The 26595-nt window shown below is 37.9% G+C and overlaps 1 protein-coding gene across 1 annotated transcript in view; it reads left to right on the plus strand.

The window, feature by feature from the left end:
• Positions 1-236: 236 nt before the first annotated feature.
• Positions 237-26595, plus strand: part of TBC1D15 (TBC1 domain family member 15) — a 28014-nt gene continuing 1655 nt past the window's right edge. Inside the window, exons 1-16 of the mRNA XM_042872707.1 lie at positions 237-324; positions 7585-7683; positions 7910-7984; positions 8656-8794; positions 10740-10950; positions 14354-14456; positions 15385-15582; positions 16872-17000; positions 19213-19316; positions 19600-19694; positions 20831-20947; positions 22691-22791; positions 23474-23573; positions 23921-24018; positions 25599-25715; positions 26259-26345. Coding sequence (XP_042728641.1) covers positions 301-324; positions 7585-7683; positions 7910-7984; positions 8656-8794; positions 10740-10950; positions 14354-14456; positions 15385-15582; positions 16872-17000; positions 19213-19316; positions 19600-19694; positions 20831-20947; positions 22691-22791; positions 23474-23573; positions 23921-24018; positions 25599-25715; positions 26259-26345 — 1797 coding nt within the window. The 5' untranslated portion in view covers positions 237-300. The remainder of the gene's footprint in view (positions 325-7584; positions 7684-7909; positions 7985-8655; positions 8795-10739; positions 10951-14353; positions 14457-15384; positions 15583-16871; positions 17001-19212; positions 19317-19599; positions 19695-20830; positions 20948-22690; positions 22792-23473; positions 23574-23920; positions 24019-25598; positions 25716-26258; positions 26346-26595) is intronic.

Raw genomic sequence — 26595 nt, forward strand, 5'->3', positions numbered from 1 at the left:
GACAACAAAACGTAACGGGGCATCGGCAGAAAGGTGCAGAGTTTACCGCTGTACTCCTAGCGGTACCTTTTTGAATCCTATGAGAGAGTCTCACTCCCCGAGCCCGCAACGCACACACGCAGGAAGGCAGCTGGGCGACCTCCCTCCACCCGCCGCGCAGGCGCACTCCCGCAGAGACGGGCGCCGGGGCGTCTCCTCCCGATTGCGCATGCGCCGCCCGCCCAGGGGCCGACGGGCGTTGTTGTGGGTCAGCGTGGAAGCACGTGAAGAGCGCAACGTCATCATAAACACTCCGGCAACATGGCGGCGCCTCCGAGCGGCAAGGTAACGAGCGCTGCCGCGGGACCGCCGCCGCCTCCTCTCGCGGGGGCCGAGTTGGGTTCGCTGCGTTCTGGGGGAGGGGCTGCTGCTGGGTCCCTGCGTGGCTCTGAGGGCCGTTCCTCCATGAGGCGTAATGGGTTTCCGTCACAGCCCCCGGGCCTGGCGGTGCTGGGAGGCCGGGGCGGTCACCGTGTGGCACTCGGGCTCTCCTAGCCGACGCGCGTCCGCCCGCAGCGCTGCCAGCCCTCCCGATTCGCTCACGTCGGTGTTCCGACATGCAGAGCGCCTTGAGGATGAAGCAGAGCTCGACAAGGTGGAACCCGAGGGCTGGGCTGAGCTCGCGTGTCCGCTCTGCCCTCGGGTCCTCAGGGGAGGGTTTTGCCAGGGAAATGCGTCTCTCCCCCTGCGGAGAGGTTGGGAAGGACTGGTTTGGTCGGGCAGCTTTACCATATTTTCTGTTACAGCTCAGAAATCCCTTAATTGCTGTTAGGCATTCGAGCCGTAGCATAGCTGATCTGGGATGACCTCCTGGCTGTTTCCAGATATGCCAATTTAGTTTTCAGTCAAGTAAAAGAATAGGTACTGCTGTATTTCTTCTCCACTCAATCCTGAAAGTGAAGTAGATTGTTTTCATTCAAGGCCTTAATGCAGGGATCCTCATCTTATTAAAAAGCATCTTCCCCAAAAGCCTAAAAAATAAATCTTGAGATCTTTCTGCTCATTAAAATCCAGGTTAAATGGTAGTTTATTGGGTGCTGATGAGCATTTTGCATTATTTTTCACATAAACTTTTATCAAAAACTTTCTCCTGCAGCTTTTTTTTTTTTTTTTTTTCCTGAAGGCAGCTTTATTATCATAGTTATCAGTAATACTGCTGGGGGGTTTATTTGTGAATTTAACCTGTACTTGGTGTTCATTTAACTAAAGGTCGATTTGTCCAAACTTGTACACATTGCGTTGTGGTAGTTACTCCATGTTCACAGCTACGTGTCAACACCACTTCTGATTTGACATTCTTTCTGTTCTTCATGTTGTTTAATTATGGCATCTCAGTAAACTAAGAGCTCTTGAAACAGAGGACGAAGTGACACTTGTGTTTTCTAACACTTTACAAAGTAGTTGATGTGTGCAGATGCATTCTTCTGCAGCTCTTGCCACCTGTGTGTTGCACTTCTGCTTGCTTGGATGCTGTACTCATTTGATCACAAAGTGATTTGTTTTAGCAAGCTGGAGCAAAATACAAGAAGTGCTTTTTTTTTTTTTTTTTGTCTGGATTACTTTTTCATTGGTTTATGGAAGGCACTGGGTCACAAGTTGCTTCTTTGGGTGGCAGCAGGATTCTCAATGGCTTCACAAACTCAGGAAACTTTGCTGCAGGTGGAATAAACGCAGTGTGACTTGGTATTCTCATGTAGGGCTTTCTGCATTTTGGTGTGTTTCCAAATGATGAGGGACTTAAATTAATTCTGCTTTTCCTTTTGTCTGGGCAGTGTTTTAATGATGTAGTTCAGGTGATAGATGTTTGGGAGAGTAGTGGGTATTAGCTTGTGCAGTGCTTTAGATTCACTTCGCAGATCTCCATGCTCACTAACATGAAAGTAATGCTTTTTATTGTGTAAATAATTTTTTGAAAAGCGTTACACAAGAAAATCCTACAGAGTGTATATTGTGATATGCTAAAGAGCTGAGATAGATTGCCTTGGCTCAGATTTCATGAATCATAAGATGGCCTGGGTTGAAAAGGACCACAGTGATCATCTAGTTCCAACCCCCTTCTGTGTGCAGGGTCACCAACCAGCAGACCAGGCTGCCCAGAGCCACATCCAGCCTGGCCTTGAATGCCTCCAGGGATGGGGCATCCACAGCCTCCTTGGGCAACCTGTTCCAGTGCGTCACCACCGTCTGTATGAAAAAAATTCCTCCTGAAACAAATGAAATCTTCCCTCAGCAAATAATATCAGAAGGAGGCTTTCATTTTCACCCTCTGTGTGCTTTCCCCTTCTGCCATAGCTTTCTCTTTTTTGTTAAATTTTATATCCCAGACATTATTAATAGCAATAGACTCTAACTTGATTGTTTCATATTATCTCCTGATTTTTATTTTTATTTTTTTACAGTTCTCTGGTTTCTTTTTCATACATGAATGTGGTATGAACTATAGTTACCTCATGCAACTGTATGTATTGCTTTCCTTAGATTCCTTTTTATTCCTTTTTACTGTGAAGGTTTTTTTCACTGTTTTCCTCAGTACAATTAAGCCGTTCCAGAAAACCTAATGCTGTTGACTTATGGAGCCCAAAGTTATTCTTTGTTAATGACAGTGGATGTTTTTTTTGCCTTTTCTTAGAGATTACATTTTTTTTTACTGTGAGTAAAATGTCAATAAGTTCTTCTGTTTTCAGAGCTTTTGGTTTTATTCATGAAAGCAGGCGTATTATCTCTTTTTGTTGCTTATTTATTTTCCTTATTTAAGAGAACTGTTTCTGGACCGACTCTCACCCTTGCAATTGAAAATGGTTTCAGAAATAAGGTAGAAAGTTGTTTGTGGGGAGAAGTATAAATTTAGCCTGTCAGTGTATAGGCTGTTATTACAGCTGTTCTAAAGGCAGTGATGATTTTTGGTTTATGTTCTTGGAGTTGAGTCTATCTTCAGCATATGGATTGTTAGATCTTTCTCAAATTACCAGCTGACGCATGGGCTGTCAGAGGAGTTATTTGTCATTTGCTGGTGTCCTTGCTCTTCAAGTTAAAGCTTGGTCTAAGCTCAGATATTTGGCCTGCATAGTTTCAGAAGTGTTGAAGTAGCACTGTAGGTATTACTGAACAGTAATGTGATGCTGTAATGTGTGTATGGAGGTGACGTCATTGAGATTTTTTCGTAGTGAGGATTGACAAAGAGATCTACAGCACTGTCTTGCAAAACTTACTGCTGTAAAGCAGGGTACTTTTTTATGATGCATGGTTCCCATTGTTGCAAGCTTTCTCACATGAATATTTTGTTTTCATTTCCCTGTTTGGAAACTGACTACAAGAGTTTTATACTTCTAAGACTAGCAGGGTGAGAAATTTTACTGTCTTAAGAAGCAGGTTGAGCCATAGACTCAACAAACAAGACATACAAGGAAACAGTTTTATCCACTTACTAATCTCAGATATCTTTTTAGATATCTTCTTTGCAGCAAAAGATCACGTTGGTCAATTGACATGAGCTTGATGCTTTGCAGAGTACTGAAATATGGTGTCTGGTGACTGGAAGTGGACTGATGTAGCAGTGCCCTGCCATGGGCCTGGTGACAGCTGAGTAATGTTAATGAGCCCTGGAGAAGGCTCAGCTGTTCCAAGGAGGGAGGTGGAAACTAAAGCAGCATGATGCGAATTTGTAAATTGAGATCTATTTTTTTCTAACTTAAAGACCAGCTCTGAACTATGGTATTATATTTTTGTTGATATCAGTTAGCTCAAAACAGCTGCTGACTAAATTGAATTTATTTTATTGGCCTGTATTGTTTTCCTTACTGTGTTGGATCTTTTATTGTTTACCTTCTGTAAAAAGGTACCTTCTGTAATAGCATCTGTAAAATAAGATGCTAATCAGCTGCTATATCTGTTGTTAATGCTTGCAGACAGACCCATTTTTCCTTAATTTGTAGTCTGTGGAGTGTTCAAACTTCTACTCCGTTGTTTTCTTATGAGCAGCCTGTTTGCTGCTTCAGCTGTTGAATCCACAATGAGATCTTTTACCCGATGTTATAATATGAGGCAAAAATATAGAAAAGTTGCTAGAATCTGGATCTATGCAGTGCCACAGTACTCAGCGATCCAAACTGGCTGGTTCACTCTGTAAGTGCTGCATGCTGTGTCTGTCATAAGCTGGATGGCATCTTGGAAGCGTGATTGAAGCCCTGGTTTTTAATTTCTGGCAGAAAAGGAGAATGTGAGTAAGAATATGTGGGAAGAGAGTGCGAAGCATCTGAAAGACAGGGTTAGCAGGATTGTTGCACAGCTTCTCCACTTTCTCAAATGTCCAAAGGAAGGCACCTTAGAAGACTGTCCAGTTCCAAGCCCTCCTACTGCCACCCACTGGGTCAGGCTGCCAAGTGCCCTATTCAACCTGACCTCAAACGCTCCAGGGATGATGGGGCATCCACAGCTTCTCTGAGCAGCCTGTGCCAGTGCCTCACCACCTTCCAAGTAAAGAATTTTTCTTATATCTAACCTAAACCTACCCTCTTCTAGGTTAAAGCCAGTAACCCTTGTCTTATCATTGCACTCCTTGCTAAAGTGTCCCCCTCCATCTTTTCTGTAAACCACCTTTAGGTGATGGAAGGCGGCAGTGAGGTCTCCCTTAAGACTTCTCCAGGCTGAACAAGTCTGACTTCCGTAGTCTGTCTCAATAGATGAGACGCTCCAGCCCTCTCATCGTCTCTCATGGCCTCCTTCAGACTCACTAAGCTGCTTTCCTTTTTTTTTTTTTTTTTTTTTTTTTTTTTTTTTCCCTGGGGTCCCCAAGCCTGGACACAGCTCTCCAGACAGGGCTTTATGAGGGCGGAGTTGAACGAAACAATTCCTTCCCTCGCCCTGCTGTTTGCCCCTCTTGTGATGCAGCCCAGGGTATGATTGGCTTCTGATCTGCAAATGCACACTGCTGGCTCTTACCAGTTAGCGGTGTCCAGCACAGACAGGATGGGTATTAACGAGTAAGACAGGCAGGACCACCTGCTCTGTTCAGTTCTCCTGTTGCCTGCACCTCACTGTCCTTGGGTGCAGTGCTGCCTCTCACTAGCTGGTTGCACAAAACCATAAATTGCCGTCAAATGACAAGAGTTTAATCCAAAACCATAGCTTGTAGTCTAGGATGTATTGTGATTTATGTGCTATGGTGAAGGCCTTCTTATGTATGTCTCTGACAGTAAAATGCAACAAGCATTACCCATTGACTCCTCCTCATACACGGCATAATGAGCTTGTGATATGAATTTTCCATGCTGCCTCCTTCAGTATAAGAAGGATACCTGTTTACTGGGATAACAGCAGGACTTCAGGCAGTTATTCTGCTGTATGTGGAACATAACTACAACAGCCTTTCATAACCTGAACTAGCGTCGCCCTTGAACACTGCAGAGCAGGCTGCTCCTCAGGGGGTGCTTTTTGTCAACTGAGCCCGTGTTGAACCTCTTCCTTCTGTTTTCTGTGCTCAGTGGAAGACAGCCATTGCACGGTTTTCCCGAGTTTTGTGCAGTGCTCCTTGTTTTTACTGCCCCTGTGTCGCTTCAGTCGGTAGAATAGCCACTGTCTCCACGTGGCACGGAGTTGGTAATGACTGACTGGAGTGAATGGTGAATGCCATATCTTTCCTCAAATTAGATACCTTGTTGCATCTTGTATGCTACTGTATTGACTCAAGCTTGTTTCTTCAGTGTTCTGTTGGTTCTAAAAAAAACCCCAACTCGGTAAGCTCTGTTGCATTGAGTATTTGGTAACAGAAGTAGTAAACACAAGATTAGACTTGTCAGATGTTATTCTTATCCAATAACAACTCAGCCTCAAGTTTTTGGTTTTTTTTTTGTTTGTTTTTTGGGGGGGGAGGGGGTTAAGATAGGAATAAAATCAACTGTGCTGTTACAAGGGCTCTGTTCCACAGACATCATCCTCTGAACTTCTGAGCATGTTCCAAGTTCCTCGATTTCATCATGTGTTACAGCAGAGGTGAATCTGTTACGCAGAGCAATGCAGAGTCTTCCAGTTATGTGATTACTGTCACATGGATGAAAAAGAATATAAATGTTAATAATTAGACTGGTAGTAGGGCTGTTTTGCTGTAGTATAGTAGATTGAGGAGGTGTAGTTTATTACACGTAGTGAAATTGCTGGCAGAAATACACATCTACCAGTATCACTCCAAAGCAGGGTTTTATCTGGAACAGCTGTCCTAGTGATCAATCACTTTGGTTCATACTTCTGATTGTGGTGATAGATCAGGTCCCAGTACTGGAAGGCACAATTTAAATAACGTCTAAAGTTGCGGTGTTTAACCAGAGACAGAATTTCAGAGCAGGTATTTGTTAGAAATAGTAGGAGGATCTTAATTTTTTTTTGTTTTTGGTAGAAAATCAAGATCTGTAATAGAGAAAAGGAAAAAAAAAAACCAACTCCCAGTGTTTAGGAGGGAGCTTAATGGTGTTGCCTTGAGGCCTTCAAGAAGGAGTTTAGACTGAGTGACCTCATCAGCTCCTACAAGCAATATTGCTTGCACACCTGAACTTCTGGCTTACTGTCCTGACTGCAGACATGATGAATTTGTATCTCTGATGAATTAGTATGTTCAGAAAAAGATCTGATATTTTAGTAATAAAGAAATGTAGGCTCTCTCTATTGAGTAGTTAAGAAATAAAATTATTTTGACTTTAAAAATACATGTATTTCTTAAGACAGCGTTTGCTGCTTAGTTTGAAAAACTAACATAATCATAGAAAATGATTGCAAAATCGTATCTTGGTGAGTTAGGGACTTCTTGCACTAGAAGACTTGTTTAAAATAGGCTTGTTTACATTGTTCATAGAGCTCTGGTATGCAGTGTGGCTTAGAAGAACCTGCTGGATTTTGGTAGAGAAGAACTGTTTTTAATTTCTTTTTTTTTAAAAGCATGATCAGAATTATATGAGCATTGTCGCCTTTGGATGTATTTTTGTGAACACTTAAACGCTGAAGTTAGGTGGGCAGTGCATTGTCCTGTGAACCTCTCTTATCTGACTTGCATATTCCAGCACTGAAACGGAACGTTTGCTACTCATGCTGAATGTAGGGCCATTTTTTGGTTTAAATTTAGGTTATCAATTCAACATGATTGAATAGCAAATGAGGGGGAAAGGTGAGCCATGTAAGAAAGTCTTCTAATATATTAAATGCCATATGGTGCTTTCATATTAACTTCTGTCTGCTAGTTAAAAAAAAAAAACAAAACAAAAAAAAACAAAAACAAAAACAAAACAAAACAAAAAAAACCCAGCAACAACACACCAGCCTGTTGAATGCATTTTGGTGACTTTCTGACAGAGTAATAATAGCTACTGTATTGGTTAGAGAATAAATGTAATCAGTTCTAATTTCTATTGCTTCTTGATTTATGTAAGAATCTTAGAAGGGGAGGGGAAAAAAAGGAAGATAATGTAAGAAGCTTCAGGTATTCGCTTCAACCTGTATCGGTGAATCAAAATGATAATGGATAATGATTTATCTCCTGTCCCATTATATTCTTTGTTTTAGGTTCTGTATGAGCAGGATGGAGTGTTCATTCATCCGTCCTGTGGAAAAAATGATGATCAGGACAGCTTCATATCAGGAGTACTACGTGTCATAGAGAAGGTATTTGTGCAGTGCAGTTGTAGAACCCTCTTACATTTGTTGGCTAAGCTGATGTGTTTGAGAAATTGTGAATCATTTCTTAAGTATTGGATTTCATTAATGAATGAGCATTGCATTGTTTTTGACATCTGCATCGTTTGTACATAGTGTAAGTTGCCCCGAATCATACTGTGACTAAATAGGGGGATGTATAATTTGTTATACAGATTTGTTGTTTGTGTTGTAGGAAAATGAAGTTATAGTAGACTGGAGACCACAGGATGATACTTTGGATACTTCTAATATCCTCTGTGCAGGAAAGGTATGTTTGTTAGTTGTAAATGTCCTTCATTCTATTTTTCTAGAGATTTGATTCTGTATGAACTTGTGGGTAAGTGACCTCATAACTGGAGGCAAAATCTATTATGCATGACTGTCGTTGATATTAATAGCTATATGTAGGATATGTCCTGTGTGTACTACACCAGGTTCAGGTGTGGGGGTATGTGTTTTATGTGTATACATGAAATAAAGGGAGAACTGAGTGACAAAGACAAATGAGTGTAAGCAAATCACAGTCACCAGTCTCTACACATCTGTTCTGTTGGACGATGGTGATTCATTCTTCGTAAGAGAGAGACACTGTTATAATGCAAAATATTTGAAGTCTGTTAAAGTTCTAAGGTTCAGTGGTTAAGCTGTGTTGAGAAGATGTGATGGAAGATGAAAGTTTTATGTTTAAATAAACTTTTGTGTTGGTGGAGTCTTTGAAGGAGGCTTAGGTATTTAAGCAGTGTTGAATTTAAGTAAAACCTTATTTCTTTTTAGTTCTTGTCATAAGTAAAAATTTATTGCGTTGAATTGTGAGAACTTTATACCAAAAATTCTTTTCATCCATGAAAATGAAGATGCTTTCTCTTGTTCTTGTTGAATCTGGGAATCTTGAATCTTGTCTTGTGCTTTTTTTTTTTAATGGTTGCTTTCTTTGTTTAGGATTCCAGCTCTGTTGTAGAGTGGACTCCAGCTCCCAAAGAAAAATCCTCCCGAGGATCAGACCGTCCAAACAATTATGAAGCAGAATGGGACATGGTCACCACTGTCTCTTTTAAAAAGAAACCCCATTCAAATGGAGGTACTTCAAAAATAAGTGAACTTTCTTTTTCTTTCTTCTGACTTGTAACTGAAGAATTGTCTTCATTATCCAGTGTAATGGATTTCATTAGGAATTGAAAAGCTGGGCTCATTTGAGGCAAGAGGTGAATTTTTGGGTGTGGAAAATCAATTCAGCATGTAATACCTGCTTTCTGCCTCCAATCTAATTTCTTCTCTGAATTAGTAGAGAAGCGTATGGAAAATAAATGATAAATCCAACATCGTGTGATCAGGCAGTTTAAATGATGTGACAGTTTTGTTTTTGTTGAACTCTTAGAATCATAGAATCATGGAATTGATGATCTTTAAGGTCTTTTCCAACCTGAGCAAGTCCAATCACAACCCAACCATACTACCCTAACTAACAACCCTCCACTAAATCTTGTCCCTGAGCACCACATCCAAACTGTTTTTATATACATCCAGGAATGGCGACTCAACCACTTCCCTGGGGAGCCAATTCCAGTGCTTAACCACCCTTTCTGTAAAGAAGTGTCTCCTGACATCCAACCTAAACTTACCCTGGCACAAGTTGAGGCCATTTCCCCTTGTCCTGTCACTAGTGAGAAGACACCAACCCTGCTCTTGCTGTAAGCACCTTTCAGATATCAGGAGAGAGCAATAAGGTCTCCTCTCAACTTCCTTTCCTCCAGACTAAACAGCCCCAGTTCCTTCCGTCGCTCCTATGGGATTTGGACAAAATGTATTATTAGAGAGGAAAAAAAGAAAAAAGTTTACTACTCAAATGTTTTTCAGCATAGGAACAGCAGGGGGAGATGGAATGGATAGTTTAAATACTGAAGTCTTTTCTGTGCAGAAGCTTAGAAAACCTGTTTTGTCTAATGAACATACTTCGGGAAAATAATCTCATAGCTGCATTATTGTTATGATGTTATCTCAGTAGATATGTGATTTTAAAAAAATTGTAGCCAGCTTTTTCCTTTGATTCATCTCTGTATTTTTCTTTATAATTCTTGTTTATCAGCCTTAAACTTGCAGACCTTGTGGCTGTTTTTCCATTTTTCTGTTAGTTTTAAATAGTGCTGGCTGTCATATATATCATTTGTAAGTAAAGGTTTTGGACTTGAAACTGTGAACATTTTGGGGTAAAGTGCAATCCTAGCTTGTACAATTCTGTGTTTGAAAAGAGCTTCCAAGATGATACAGGGCTAAATGTCTGTCAGGCATAGAATGTTTTATTATGCTGTTGGTTTGTATTGATTTTTTTTATTCTTAATTTTTAAGAGGCAGAGTCCATCTTGATCCAAAGTGTCAGTGAGTCATGTTGACTTATATTTTTTTTGCTACTTCTTTATTTCTGGTGGCTGTAATTGGATGGTGGTAGGAGGGGGTGTGTGCCAGTGTCCCTGCAGGCATGCTGGCTCCTTCCAGTTTCCTGGTGAAGTAACATTGAATCCCTTTGTTTTGAATGTATTACTGTCTTGCACAGATTTGCACAGTGATGGGGGAAATAGCTTTGCAGTTCCAGCTCCCTTATATTGGTTGCAGCCTGACAAGGCGTGTGCGTGGTGTGCAACAGTATATACAGTATTATACAATGTTAGGATGTATATTACATTTAGTTTGAGCAGTACTACCATGTGAAGGTGCTGGTGGAATTTATCATGTTGCTGCAATTTTGTATAGCAGTTATATGTCACCGACTGGATCATTTTCGTACTCTGACAGATCTTAAAGCAAGCAGTTTGATGGAACTGCTTTCTTCAAAAGTCGGTATGAAATGAGAAAATACAATGAGAAATGGCTGTAGTAGTTATAGTATGTATTTTTTTATCAGAAATAACGCTGGGTTTTTGTTTACTGTGGATTTTTTGGCTTGTTTAGAGGAACAGGGAGAGATTATAGATTTGTAGTTGCTAATACTTTAAACCAAACTAAAATCACATGGTGATTTTGTTTTTAAGATGCTACAAATCACACAAATGGAGAAAGCACGTGGTCGTTCCTGTTCAGTTTGACAGATTTGAAATCAATCAAACAAAACAAAGAAGGCATGGGATGGTCTTATTTGGTGTTTTGTCTAAAGGATGATGTGAAGCTTCCAGCTCTACACTTTCATCATGGAGACAGCAAACTTTTTATTAAATGCCTTGAAAATCACGTTGTGCTGAGAGAGTAAGTATCAGACAATCTTATTCTGATTTAAAATTTGGATTATTGATTTACTTCTTTGATTCTTCAGTGAGTTTCAGATTAATGCTTTCTGATGTATTTTACTATCCCTTTTTTGTTAGTAGCATCAATTTTCAAGCTGTATAAAGGTGTAATTTTATGCACTGAATATACAGGCTGAAGTTTTAAACTGTGGATTGCTTTGTAAGCCATTTCAGAACCTGTTGAAATGTTATGGTTTTGTCATACCTCAGTAGCTCCCTCTAGTGGATTCGGAAGCTTCTCATGGACACTCAGATGATGTAATGTTAAATCTTTCATGAGCAGCTACTTGGGATAACTTGTGTTTAAAATTTGAGATCTTCTCCTATAAGGAAAATATTTGAGTATTGCCATTGGCGTATGATCCAGTGAGCGTATGAGATACTGTACTATCAATTAAATCACTTGATATATAAATATTTTGCCACAGAACTCAATCTGATCTGCAAAATGATCTGCAAAAGGCTTTGGCAATATGAGGATGTGGTGGCCAAGTTTGTGATTAAATTGTCAACTGCTTGGAGAAGGTGATATGGTCAGTGTAACCAGCCAGTGAAATGGTACAGTTGGTAGCATTGTCTGCAAGCCTTTAAAGAAAAATATCTGTGAAGACCAAAGCAGGAGGGTAGTAGGGAGACAAGGTGAAGAGACAGTTAAGAATATTCTCTATACAGTTGGAGGCTAGGAAACCTCAGGTGACAGCTTCAGTTAGTTTCAATTCTGTAGAGTCATGTGCAACAAATAATTGTAATTCACATTGCTACATAAGATTGGTTTATTGGTGAGTAATTGAATGGAAGTGGAACAGGTAAGGATTTTGGTTCCTATTTCAAACACTGTCTCTTTCAGATAGTCAGTGGTGAATAGTTGGCCACTTAATCATTCTCCCTTTATTTGACCCAGTAGATTCTTAGTTCTTGTCCTTTGTAGCCTCTTATTCAGATAGCGTGGATATTCCTGCAATAACAGTACAAAACATTTCCTCTCAGACTGGGGAGGAAACTGTCTCTGGAGAAGCTGCCATATCCTCAGATCTATTCTTAAAAGGCCTGTGCAATCTGATCCAACAGCTGTATGCATGGGAGAGTTCAGGAGTGCTTAACAGGTAGAGTTCCCTGGTGATATCAGGGCATTTGGAATGTGCAGAGCTTCATGGTATTTCTGCCTGAGACTGTACTGTGTGTTGCAGGCTGGAACAGCAGATACTTTGGGAACTATGTATATAGTTTGAGAACTATGATGAAGCTATGAAAATTAAATTTGCATGAAGTGAAGCATTGAGCTGAACAGGAACTTCCAGTTTTAGTAAGAATACTTAGATTCCTGTCTTCCTTTTAGGTCTATTTTTGGCACCAAAGTCGTCTTTGTGCTCTATTCATGTATGATTTTTTTTCTTTCTTTTGTACGAAAATAATACACTAAGTAACTTGTGGAGGTGACAAACTATGCTTTACACACTGTGTCATTTTGTGGTAGATACTTATGCTTAATTAAGTATCTACGCACACAGAGCGCACAGCCTCTCATAGGGAAAAATGTTTTCTGGATTGCATAAAGAAGTATGCAGCAATGCAATTATTCCAACCTTTCTATCTATGTAGATATCAGGTACTGATGTTAAGACAGAACTAACTTTTTTCCTAAAATACCTTTCTGTCTTAAGTATTTTCTTCCTCTGTTTATGCTACCTCAAAGGCTATTGCCTTTCATTGCCACTGTGCCTTTTAAATCTTGTGACGTTGCTGAAATTGGTATGTGCAAGGGAGCTAAACTTGAACAAAATACTTGTAATCTGTTGCTTTAAAGAATTTTTCTTAGTATTGTTGCACCAGGCTAATATTGAGAAAATACCACACTGCTGACACTTTATCACTTTCAGTATTGTGAACAAATGTTTAATGAAGTTTCTTGTTCACAAGTGTGTTTTGAGCACTGGCCAAGTTGCTGCCCATACTGAACAGGCTGTCCAGAGCAAGTGTTTGATTACAATGAAAGTGTCATACAAAGATTTTTGTTCTTTTGGATGAGAAAAACAGAGTATGTGACTCAGCCTTTGCCTTTTTTTAGTAAAAGCTGGTTGAGCTTCATTAACTTTCGCTGCCTCAGATCTTTGGCTGTGGTGTCTGGTTGTTTCAAAATGAGATCTCTTGTTGGATTTCATATCCGACAGTGTTCTGTCATGTTGGAATTGAAGACAGATAAGGCTTATTAAAAAGTTCTTATCTTTGATTTTAATAACATGGTAGATGAGGCAGGTATTAATAAAAATAAAAGTAATTTTTCTTTCGAAAACTAGAAATAGTGAATTTAAAGTTTGGGAAAAGGTGATACAGTAAGGTGTTCTATAAATGCAAGTCTGTGCAATGGGTAGGATTATATGCAAAGAGCTTAGCGTCCTCCAGCCTGGCTACTAAGTCCAAAGCTGGAACATCAGATTGGCTTCTGAACTGTTGTCATTGCTTTAGTATAATGAGCTGTAAGTGGTGTTGATTCAGGAGTTGTTTAGTTGATCATGTTCCCGTGCCAGAGGAGGGAAGAGGATGTAGGAAGAATAAGAGCAAAAGAAAGATGAAATGCTGGCACACTTCCAGCTGCCTATGCTATCGTTTTCATCTGGCTGTGCAAGCCTGGAGTACATGAGTATACAAATGCAGTGAGTTATGTCAGATCAGGTTTGTGTTCATTTAGAACTTGGAGTCTACATAAAAGTGTGTGACAGTAATCAGATGTTTTGTTTCGCAATATGGTTGTTGGAGTACTGTGTTGGTAAACTCTTACTGAGATGAATTTTAGAATTAGGCTGACAGTAGCTGTTGTAGTAGTGTTGGTTAGAAATTTGTTGATTTTCTTTCATACAATGAAAGGCAGTTTGTAGTCTTTTAAGTAATGTTTTACAGTGTATAAAAACATAAGGTTTATTAATTGGTAGAAAGAATTGTTTAACTGTGTATGGTGACATGGATTCTTTTCACACACAGTTATGTTAAAGGTGTTTCAGGTGTGTGTGTTGAGTTTGATAATCTCAAAGAATTTCCTTTCCTGTCGTCTTTTTTTGTCAGCTCAAATATAGAAAATATTTACTCTGAAAGTTGTCACCCTCATGTAATTTCTCATTACAGCATAGTAATCTTTTGAAAAGGTATGTAACATTACTCAGGATGAATGACATAATCTTATTTAAAAAAAAAAGTCCTGTTTTCTAAAGTGTTGGCACATAGAGTCTTGCCAAAAGTGATCTTGCATCAGACTTGTTTTCCTTGCATAAAACCTGAAATGTGACTTTTAAGACCTGTAAGTGTTCTAGAACATTTTCAAGAAAAACTTGTGGTACTTGCAGAAACCCCATGCTTTAATTTTATTGTAGATCTCCACAAGATAAACTCATTCTTCTTGTGAACTCTCAGAATAAGTCTCCGTCTCAATCTTTTGAAAACCTCCTAGATGAACCATCATATGGCTTACTGCAGGTATGTATTATTTATTTTTTTTAATATTTGGAAGGGGTTTATTAAAAGAAAAATGCCAGCCTTTCTTTATCACAAAAATCCCCTTCGTCATTGCTGTTCTAGGACCATTAATTGTATCCTAAAATGAATGCTTACATGGAAGCACGCTTATGAGTGAGCTGTTTAGTATGCTACGTGTTTCTTAACCTCCCTGTTTAAAACCTAAACCTACTCGAGTTACTTTTGCCTGCAACTGTGTACACCTGAGTACAGATAGTTTTAGAAGTGGAAAAGAAATGCCGAAGCTTTCCTAGACCAAGTATTCACTTCTTGTTTTCTGGTGGTTTCAAAGAGAGGCTGGAAATACAGCAGCAAAGAGCACAAGTATTGCTTAAAACAGTTTTTTTTCTTAAAACTGTTTATGGCTTGATGGAGTTTATAGCCTTGTGAGGGTCAGCAGCAAAATTTCTGGTGATTGAATGAGGCCAGAGTTCTGACCTACTGACTCATTTTATTTATGGAATCTTCAGAAGTGCATTAGTTTCTGGACTTAGTTGTCATATAAAAGTTTTCTGTGAGATTGCTAGCAAGGTACTTGAATTTTCAAGGTGCAACATGATGTAAAGGTAGACAGGCTTAGGCAGAAAAATGATTTTGTGGCATTAATCACAGGAAAGTAAACACCAAGTCTGATCTGATCACGTACATAGGTCAGATTTAGTCAGCATACTGCTATCTGATCTTTCATTTCAGTCAGTAGTATTATTTAATACTTAGGATCTCAACTTTTTGAATCATGCGATGAATGTACTGTATGAAATTACTGACGCATGAAGCTTTAATAGCTTTGAGTCTTACTGTGTTCTACTTGCTGTTTTTATGTCCTTTAAGCACAAGAATTCTATGTGAGGCTTTTCTTAATTTGCTTGTTTTCCTTGTTATACCACAGAAATGGAAGAAAGATCCATACACAGTAACAATGGGAAGGTTTTCCAAAGTCACAAACTATATTTTTGACAGCTTCCGATTAAGTGACCCTTCAACTCAAAGGCGACCACCCTCAGAAATGGCAGACTTCCTCAACGATGCTATTCCAGGGTTAAAGATAAATCAGCAGGAGGAACCAGGATTTGAAGTCATTACACGAGTGAGTGCATAAATGAATATGACACAGGTGTATTGATTTTTTTTTTTTTATGCATATCTTTGCAGGAATTCTAGGCCTTGAAGCTTGGTGAGTGGTGCTGTTTATACTTGGCAGTTGTGACACGATCTGCCTTGCCATTTGTTGGCAAGAGTAAAATCATCAGCAGCTACATCTGGAGTGCGTCATTTTTATGCCTGCAAATACAAATTTTGCTTTTAAAGCAAAATGTTTTGATTATTGAAGCAGGAGGTTTTTTTTATCATATGGAATAGGTACCCTTTAAACTGAACTCTCATTTCATGTTTAATGTTTCCTCTCTGGCTGGATATTAAGTAAAATTGGGGTATTCAGACTAATAACTTCCGTGGCTAATCGCTGTAACACTTCAGTTTGTTTTAAGAGATTTAAGAAGATAGCTTAAGAAGATTTAAAAATAATAAATTAAATTGGATAATTAGTGTCCATGGTCTGTAACTGTATGGATTTATGTATCACTTGAACCAAAACTAGGATAAGTTGTAGTTGGATCAGTAATCACTTTAGGCTTCTGTTGTCATTTTTCACAGATGAGTAGAAAATATATTTGATTACTATTTAAAAAGCTCATATGTTTTTAATGTTAAACTATTTTGAATACTGTTTTTCTTTGAGGTCAAAATAGTCTTGGTAGCTTAACAGCTATAACTATGCGATTCTGAAAATTTATTGCCTAGCACTTAATTTATTAGTGGAAAAATAATAATGATTTTTTTTAAAGGGGTAGCTTACTTTAATTGATCTGCAGTCATGTTGTTCAGTCTGGTTTCAGAATAACATCCTTGAACCTGAGTTCGTTCTTCAGTTCTCTCTTTAGATGCTCCATTGCATTTCAAGAATGTGCTTTTGAAGTGAAACTCCCTGTTGTCTTTGTTGGCTGCACTGCACTTATCTATTGCGTTTCTAGTTGTTTAGAGGATTCAGTCCATGGGATTAACCTGAACGTAGTTCACAGGTGTTGGTAGAGATTGAAGGCTATGTCAAATGCATCCTTTTCCAGAATCTGAAATACTAGCTTGGATAGTCAGGTCCTCAGCACACTGCATCTTGCTCTTTCTACCTGCGGTGTTCTGTACTGCTTCCTAATGGAGACATGTAACTCTGAGGATCTAAGGCTAATGCAAATATGAACGTGTAAAAATATAGTTGAACTAAGTATGAGGATCTAACAAGCTCAGCAGTATTCGTGTGATTGTTCAAAAATGTTGAAGCTTTTAATTGGGTTTTGTATAACACCTTTGTGTTTGTTTCAGATCGATCTAGGAGAACAGCCTGAAGTTAGTAGAAGAGGGCCTGTGTCAGTTGAAGAATGGGCTAAAAATATGGATTCTGAAGGAAGAATTTTAAATGTAGACTACATAAAGCAATCAATATTCAAAGGGGTAATCTGTTTTTCTAAAGTCCTTTTTCTCTCCTTCCCAAACTATAGTAATGCTGGTTTTGTTGCACTTGTAATGCTTAAGGCAGGACTTTGGGCATGAGCTAGTTGGTATTTTTGGAGTGGCTTTACAAAAGATGGTGTAATGCTTGTTGAATACCTCATGAATACTCTCATAACCATACAGTGTACTGCACAAATAGAGAGATCTTGCAGTGGCTGACTAAAAGGGAATGGTTTTAAAAGACAGACGCCCAAGTCATTGAGAGGAGAAATCAAAGTGACTTTCAGGAAAACACCAGTGCTTCACTATGGCTCAGCCTGGAGCGGAAGCGGCAGAGGGAAGGCCTCATGGCGGCCTGCAGCTCCTCATGATGAGGAGAGGGGCAGGGCTGAGCACTGCTCTCTGATGACAGCAACAGAGCCAGAGGGAATGGCATGGAGCTGCATCACAGGAGGGTCAGGTTGGGGATTAGGAAATTTTTCACCCTGAGGGTGTTCAGGCCCTGGAACAGACTGCCCAGGGCAGTGGTCACAGCACTAAGCTGCTGGAGCTTGAGTGTTTGGGTGACACTTGCAGATGAGGGTTTGATTTTTTTGGGTGGCCCCTTGTGTGGAGTCAAGAGTTATACTCTGATCCTTGTGGGTGCATTCCAGCTCAGGATATTCTTCTATGAGTGTTAGACTATTGGGTTTATTCTTTTCTTCTTAAGGATGTTTTCTTGTCCATCAAAAGCTTCTTTCCTTTGAGCAGTTTACCTGGATTTGTCCCTCAGTACTAAACACTGACCAGTATATATTATTGAATTGCAATTCAGTAACTGCGAAATTGAATCCACTGAATGTGAATTCAGTCTCATTCATGCAAGTTTATAAGTTTTTATTATTTGCTGTAGCTGTTCTACCTGATGTTACTTTAGTGTTGGATTGTTTTCCTTTTATTTTTGTGGAAATCCTGCAGCCTTAATGCTTTCTTTCTAAACTTGTTGATGCAAGAATAAGATAAGAATGATAAGAATGCAGTCTTCTGGGGATTTAAGCATGGGTAGAGAATGATAACATTGATATTACAGTTATTAAAAACACATATTGAAGAGGATAGAGCAAAACTGAAAGATTTTTAAGTTTGTGTGACTGTTCTTTAACATACTTGTGCCTGAGGTATCTAGGTAAGGACCCTTGTGCAATCATGACAATTCCTGCAAACCTTTCTTCCCAGCCACCAGTGTTTCAGTGTCACTTGTGTTTTTCAGTGCCAGAGGAGTGAGTGCTCCATGTTATTCATGACTCTTGATAACAAGTACATTAAATGCTGATCCATTAAATGGAGATCCTCTTTAAAGACAATGCTTCTCTTGCATTGTTACATGCTGGAAGAGTTCCAGTTGCTGCTTGGCTGGAGCACCAAATTTCAGTGGTTGATGCTATTTACTACATCATCTTCCTTGCCTTAATTTAATAGAAAATGGAAAAAATGCAGTGAGGCAGGACTATGGCCTTGGATTGGTAAACTGTGGATCTTCCAAGTCTTAGGACTTGGAAAAAAATGTCTTTTGACATGTGAGATAGGACTCAGCTAGTACATTTTTGTTATATGGAAATGATTACTTAGAAAGATGTCTGACAAATAGTGCTCTTGAGTGAACAGTGGTATTTTTGTTTGCTTGAAAGGTTCATCTGCATGTTGGCAGTGTCTTGTTAGATGAAACTATTTGTTTAGAAAAGATGGAAAACGGAAGGTTGTACTTAATATGAGTGTGTAGAGACAACTTCAGCAGTTAAACAGCATCATGTTCAAATGTATAGATTTAAAGGTACTTTGGTTTTTTTGTTTCTTAGTATCTGTGGTGCCCTTAAGGTTTTTTTTTATTTCAAGCAGTGATGCAAAAATATAGGAAGAAATACCTTTTAAAAAGCTTTTTATGTTCTTAGGAGGTATCTAATAGTCTACAGTTGAGAACATATGTTAAATTGGTTTCCATTCCAGTTTTTTTATGAATCTGAGTTGTATTGCTGCTTAATCATGCTCTCTTCCTCCTTTACCTTTGAATGTGTTAATTAGCAAATAAAGTATGGCTGCAGTATAACAAGAATGAGCTTATTCATAAGTTTTGTTTCTCTTAAGCTGTTACCTTCAGAAGCCTTGTACAGCTGTAGGAGTGTTTCTTCACAAAATTGAGTTAGGGTTTTTGTTAATGTTTCCAATTTTTCCTTAGGGACTCTGCCATACTCTAAGAAAAGAAGCATGGAAATTTCTTTTGGGATATTTTCCTTGGAATAGCACTAAAGAAGAGAGAGCAAACTTGCAAAAAAGGAGAACGTGAGTCCAGTTTCAAGTTGTAAAACACATGAAATTGTTTGGTGTTTTTTCTAAGGTATAACTTGAAAGGTAGCTGTTAAAGATTGTTCAGTGCAGTGAAGTGTTCGACAGGCCTTCTTAAAAAGATTATTCCACTGAAGTGAAAACATTATATCAACAGGTTGCTGTTATCCAATTTATTCCAAAGAACAAATAGAAAGAATATTTAAATTAGATAAAGAAAGGAAGAAAGAAATGTAATGATAAAGCATGTTCTGGTTTCAAAATGATTTTTCTTCTTCAGGGATGAATATTTCAGGATGAAACTGCAGTGGAAGTCTGTCAGTGAGGAACAGGAAAAACGAAATTCAAGATTAAGAGACTACAGGAGTCTCATAGGTAAATTTGGTTTCAGAAACATGCAACTGTGTGAACTCAAACCTTTGCAACTCAACATGAAATTGAAGAAATGTAAGCTTTTGAGTAACCTATGTGGGAAGAGGCACTGAAAAACTAATATGTAGCTATTCTCAGATGTCTAAATTTTCTTATAAGCTTAAAGCCTTTTCTTAACCAGAGTAACTGGGAGCTTTTACACCATAGTGCTGCAGAACAACTGGATTTTTTTTACTTCCCTTACTAAATAACAAAATGCTTTTTCCTTTTTATTTGAAAATGCCTTAAAATAATGGTGATACAGTAAGAATTTTATAAGGATTAAGAAAGGTCTTGAGATTTATAGAATGAGTGTGTACTTGTGTACAGCTTATTAACTGGACTGGATGATCTTTTAGGTCTTTTTCAACCTTGGTGATTCTGTGATTCTGTGAAACTGAAAATAATATTCAGGGTTAAAAAATGGCTGAAGTTCTAAGTATCTAAAAAGTAAATTAAAATGTTAAACTTTTGTAAACTAGATCCAAAACTATGAAGAAGTCTTTCTTTTTTTTTTTTTTTTCCCCTTAAAGCCGCTTAAAATTTTTCACATCAGGATGTGCTTTTTGAATTCTACTTCATTAAAAACACGCTACAGGCTTAGTTTATTTGAGGCATCACAACTGTCGAAGGAAAGCAGTGGTTTCTGCTCAATATGAGCTACAAGAATTTGTTACAAAGAACTTCTAATGTGCTGTAGTGAACTATAACTGTCTTTTTGCTGATAGTATGGTGACCTTTATGTGCTTGTGATGCTGTGGCTTATGCTGCATCTCATAAGTATTCATGAATGGCACTGCATAGCTAGCTTATACAAATTGTTCTTAATCCATGTAAGTGAAGAAAATTTCCACTGAATTATAATCAGGATTTTTTCCATTTGAAACAAAAGCTTTCAAACCTTTTTTAATAAACAATACTTTTATTGGAGGAATTTTCTTCAAGTATTCTTTCAGTGATACAACTGTTATCTTTAACACTCCAAAGCTTTGCAACATCATTTGAGGGAATAAACTGCAGTTTAAAAAAACCGAATAGATTAGAATGCTGGCTTTGTACAACATGTTCTGAAAATGTTTTTAAATCTGGACTGTTTTTAGAGAAAGATGTGAACAGAACAGATAGAACAAATAAGTTCTATGAAGGTGAAGATAATCCAGGATTGATTTTACTTCATGACATTTTGATGACCTATTGCATGTATGACTTCGACTTAGGTAAGTTGTGCTCCTCTGAACTTAATAGCTGGTTTAGTTTCTGATGTAAAGCTTTGCTTATGTGAAGATCTGTTACTACAATCAATCTCATATTGCTTACAATGCTTGCTTGAAATTCAGGGTTTGTATTTTAATAACATAGGTAACTTTGCTTTCTCATTCTCTCTGACCCAATCTCATACGTGTCTGAATTCATCAGATGAGGTGGGATTAGGAATTAAGTGGCAGTTTGCCTTCACTTTATCCATACTGTTGTTTTCTTACAGTTGAGGCAGGTTTGCTTTTCAGAGTTTTAACTGGATTTAATAAAAAGTGATAAACCAGCTGCCACCTCTGTAATTAAAACTCAACATGCTTAACCAGCTGTTTGTAAACATGACTGTATTTCTGAATACTTCAAAAGCTGGTTCTCAGGGGGTATACTTTGCAGTTTTTCAGAAGCTATACTTTAGCTATACTTTTGCATCTGGCATAGATGGAAAAAGAAACATAGCTGTTCTGAAATCACAGTACAGGTGATACTCATGTTGGGATTGAATAGGTCTTTCTAGCTGTTTTTCACTTCTTCATCCCTAGCATGACATCTAGCTCTTCTGTGCTTATGTGTGGCTGATTCTTCTAAGGAAAGGCGTTGCAATTCTAAAAGTCTATTTTGTGATGGATTCTGAAGGAAAAAATCAGAATAAATCTTTAATTACTAAAACGTTTGCTGCAGAGCTGTAGTTCTTGTCAACTTTATCCCTTCTGTCAAGTCTGTAAAGAGACTTAATCTTTGGCTTTTGAAAAAGAAGGAAAATTAAAACTAAAAGTCTTCCTGAACCTTGTAGTTCTATGTCTTTTCACATTTCTACCTGCATAAATTTGCAGTAACATACATTTTATGAAAGCAAAGCATGTTTACCACCTGGTCTGTTAAAAACAGTTGAGATGGCTTAGATTTGTATGGAGAAGAAGTCTTTTGTTTTATGAACAAGAAAGAATAGTGGAAATGCAGTTACATGTGTCTAAGGATTCTAAGCCACTGAAGTATTGATATAATTCTCGTTTTAATATTTCAGCAACAGCTACAGTGAGTCTGGTTAGTGCCACAAATCTCCATATGAATGAAGGGGACAGATCTGCTGTTCATATAACATGTTTTATGAATGTATTTCTCAAGACAAATGATAATGAAACTGGTATTGATCCATAAGACTTTTAAACTGTCTTGTACAGCAGCATTTTCTCTAGACTTATTTTTGCCTACAGTATTAAATGTACAGTGAATAGATTTTTCTAATCTTCTTGAATTATTTACCTGTTTTCTGTTCTGTTTCACTTCTCACACCTGCTCCCTATTTTCATTCTCACTGATTCCAGTTCTTGTCAGTTACTCAGTTATAATTACATTATTAAGAAATGTAACTGGCTATGCTTGAGTCTAAGGGAGAAATGTGTTTGACCAGCTGCTGCTGATAGACATGCACATAATTTATGTTCTCCCTTAGAGATGATAGCAGTGGGACATCAGATGACTTGAACAGTAAGGTAAGGTAGTTGGGAGAGTGAGACAAGGGAGAGAAACAAGCTCTGAGAGTCCTTCTCTATTCTCTTCTTAATTGTGCTGTTAATTCCAACTATAGTGAATATGCAAACTTGTAATGCAAACATCAGTTTAGCTCAGTCATTCAACATACTTGAAAAATGGCTGCTTTACTGTTGAGTTTAACTAAATTCCAATTTGTCTTTTTTTTATCTGTCAAGGTTATGTCCAGGGAATGAGTGACTTGCTTTCACCTGTCTTGTATGTTATGGAGAATGAAGTAGATGCCTTTTGGTGCTTTGTGTCATATATGGATCAAATGGTAAAAATAAGTTGTTTTTCCTTTAAAAAACAAAAGCTATGGGTAGCATTTGGAGTTAAATTTGTGAACTTTTTTTTGAATACTTTTAAAGCAAGGATCCTCTATTATATTTGAAGTTGATGTGTTTTGTCTCTGAAAGAAATTATAGTGGGTTGATGATAATATTACTGTGTAACATGGACAGATTTGACTACTTGGAAATTCCAAAGTAATTCAGAGCCAGAATGCTCACTTTCATGTTAATCAATAGTCCTCTTATAAAGATTTTGTCCAGGAGTCTGAAGCTTAGACTTTCCACAAACAGAAACTTCTGTGCTTTATGCATGTGGTGAAACAACGTGTGAGTAGGACAACAAAAACAAGAGAAGTTGTCTTTTCTTCTGAGTACAGCATTGCTGCTTGACAGTGCAGAGTGTAGACTAATTTAAATTAAAATTATCATTTGTTACATAACAAAGTAAATGAGGATGATGTTGGATAAGCATGGTTCACTGCTTAACTTAATCCTTTCAGATTTCATTAATTACAGGTAACAGTGCTTTAACTGCTCCGCACATGAAATATCTAAATGATGAGAATCACTTGCTGTGATAAAACTTTGTTATAATTAATCGTGTATGTAGATCTACGTTGTCATTATGAGTTAATATAAATGACAGTGCAAATATTTTATTTCATCCAGCATCAGAATTTTGAAGAACAGATGCAGGGTATGAAGACACAACTAATTCAGCTGAGTACTTTGCTTCGTTTACTAGACAGTGGATTTTGCAGTTATTTAGGTAGGTGTGTTGCTCATGCACAGCAACTGTAACAACTTACTGCATTCTGTGTGCATTGATATTCTGACCAGTCTTCAAACGTATTTCCAAGAGTAATGCAATATGGCTACAGGACTTATATAGAAGATTTCTAAATTAGAAACACCTATAAGATTTCACTAACTGCTTTGCATGTGCTGAAAAAGTGCCAGCTTGTTATTGACTTATGCCATCATCCACCAAGTATCATTGATTTTGAAGAGGGACTACAATTTTATCAATTGTATGATTTTGTACCTTTGAAGTCTATTTTTCCCATTGTCTTAACCAAATGTGGTATTTATGAAATGTAATGCTCGTATTTCTAGAATCTCAAGACTCAGGCTACCTTTATTTTTGCTTCCGATGGCTTCTCATCAGATTTAAAAGGGAATTTAGCTTTCAAGATATTCTTCGGCTCTGGGAGGTGAGCAAGAATTTCATCACACAAAATCCAGTGGTCTTTTTGGAGTTCTATGAAGTACCCTTTGTTTGTATGACAGCATAGATAATTCTACAAAGTGATTAATACTCTAATAGATTAATTAAAAAATCTCTGTTGGTGTAAGAGAAGACGTATTAGCACATGTTATTTTTTTTTTTTTGCCAAAACAGTAACTTGAGATAAAAGTGGGTTAAGTTGGCTTATTTTCGTAAGGCTTGGACAGGAGCTCTCAGATGAGACTCTGAAGTGAGAGTAGTAACTGGAGAGTATCAGGTCACCTTTCTGTGTGTGAAAAACATCGTGTGCCAGGAGAAGTGGTATTGGTGTAACACTCATAAATATAGGATCCAAAATGTGCAAAACCGAAAGAATTCCCGTGTTCTAAGGTATAAAATGATAATGAGGTTTTTGGGGGGAAAAAATTGCTCGTCTTCACACTTCCTGTTTGCAGTATCTTATCAGTATTTTTAAAAGAATAATTTTTCTTTTTAACATGATGAGAACTGTATTTGTATTCATAGTTTATTATCCTAGTCTAGGTGTTCTTATCAGCTGTGCCTTAGTTCATGTATAAACGTGTGTACAGAAGAAGAGCACCCTGTATATCAAACTCCTTGGAGTACTTTTACTGTCTTAGGAGGATGATGGAATCCTGATGATACGTGATAGTCTCATAGGTTTTGTTTATCACATAGTAATGTACGTGGACTGCTCCAAAAGTAATTGCTCCTGTTTATCTCCATGGAAACTACCACAGGTACAAAGAACACAGTGACACTGTTTGATGGAGCAAAATCTTAGCTACGAAGTGCTATGTTTCAGCATAGTCACCACTATTAGCAATGCATGTTTGCCAGCAGTGATCAAGAGCCTGTGTGCAGTGCTCATTAAAATCTGTACCAGCAGAGGTGGCCCACTGTCACCACTGCTGAAATACACCACTCACTGCTCTCACACCCATTCTTTGGTCTCAATAAACATTCAGCAGGAGTCAGTGGGTGCAGTGTTTTCCATGTAAAGGAATTCAGTGCCACCCCTTTGCTTCATCCGCACTTCCATGTCAGACGCCATTCTGTCAGACTGCCCCGCTGCTGCCATCTTCACTCCAGCGACAGCCTGGAATGGAATATTGGTGGGAAAGTTCAACCCCTACTGTCGTATCAACACCATCGGCCTCTGAAGTTGTGGGTCATCATAAAATAGGCATTACTATATGCTAAAAAGGCATTACTTTTAGAGCAGCCCTCATATGCTTACTACAAGTATTCAGTATCTTTGATAGGAGATGGGGAATGAGGTATATCTTGTTTTCCTTTTTTTTTTTTTTTAAAGGCTTTATGTTAGTTTAAACTTATAATTGCCACTAACTTCACAAAGTTAGTGAAGAAAAGAAGAGAAATAATTGTAGAAATTAGTAGTTTCCTCCAAAAATAGCTTGTTCTTGTTTAAATCACTAAGCTTCAGGGTTTATTGAAGATTTATTTAAACATTATTTTCTAACATTTGTCTGTCCTTTCAGAGGAAGCGTGTAAGCATTTCAAAAGTTTCTCATATTTTAACAGGTCATGTGGACAGAATTGCCTTGCCAGAATTTTCATCTTCTCCTCTGTTGTGCTATCTTAGAATCTGAAAAACAGCAAATAATGGAAAAGCAGTATGGCTTTAATGAAATATTAAAGGTACTGAGTTCTTGTGTGTTATTTAATTCTCTGGCATTAATGCATTGTCTTTGGTATTTCATGTTGGGGAGAATGGAGGTAGGGAAGGTAAAATACCATCCTCTGAAGCATTACATTTGAAATGACTGTTTGCCATGCTTTCAGAATGATTTATGGGATTATGAATTATGTTTGCAGTTAGTGAGATGATGAGCATGGGAAGTGATTCTCCCTTATAAACTGTTGCTTGATATGTTTAATCTTAATTTTTGCTATGTCTTTTATAATCTCATTTGATATCTCACAGAAAATATGATTTAGGGAGTAAGTTAGGAGGGCTAGGTAGTTTGCCACATACAGAAATATAATGGATTCCTCATACAGGTCTCAGTGATGAAGGCATACTGCATCTTCCATTTGTCAATGCAAATAGACAATGTGTTTAGCACTTCACAGCTTAGGGGGCAGGCCTATGAGATGATATTTATTCATGCAATATATTTAACAATGCAGCATATTTCACGCAGTTTGTTACATTTACTATTTGTGAATGTATTTTTTTAGCATATCAATGAACTGTCTATGAAAATTGATGTGGAATATATACTCTGCAAAGCAGAAGCAATTTCAATGCAGATGATGAATTGCAAGGTAATGATATTTTGAACATATCTACTGTAAATAGCTATATTAAAACTAAGTAGTTGGCTCTAATTATACAAGTTGTGAAATAACTTAATGTCTGGCTGTGATAAAAGATATGCTGTGCCTAAATAAGCACCTGTATTCCATAAGTCTATAAACAAGATAATTTTATAGGGAAATGCTTTCCACTGGTGGAAAGCTGAATTGTGCCTTTTGATTGGGATTTCTTAACTCTTACTGGATAACCTCAGTACAA

The sequence above is a fragment of the Lagopus leucura genome, unplaced genomic scaffold, assembly GCF_019238085.1.
Source record: "Lagopus leucura isolate 7727_CA_CO unplaced genomic scaffold, USGS_WTPT01 Super-Scaffold_100008, whole genome shotgun sequence".
Taxonomy (NCBI): Eukaryota; Metazoa; Chordata; class Aves; order Galliformes; family Phasianidae; genus Lagopus; species Lagopus leucura.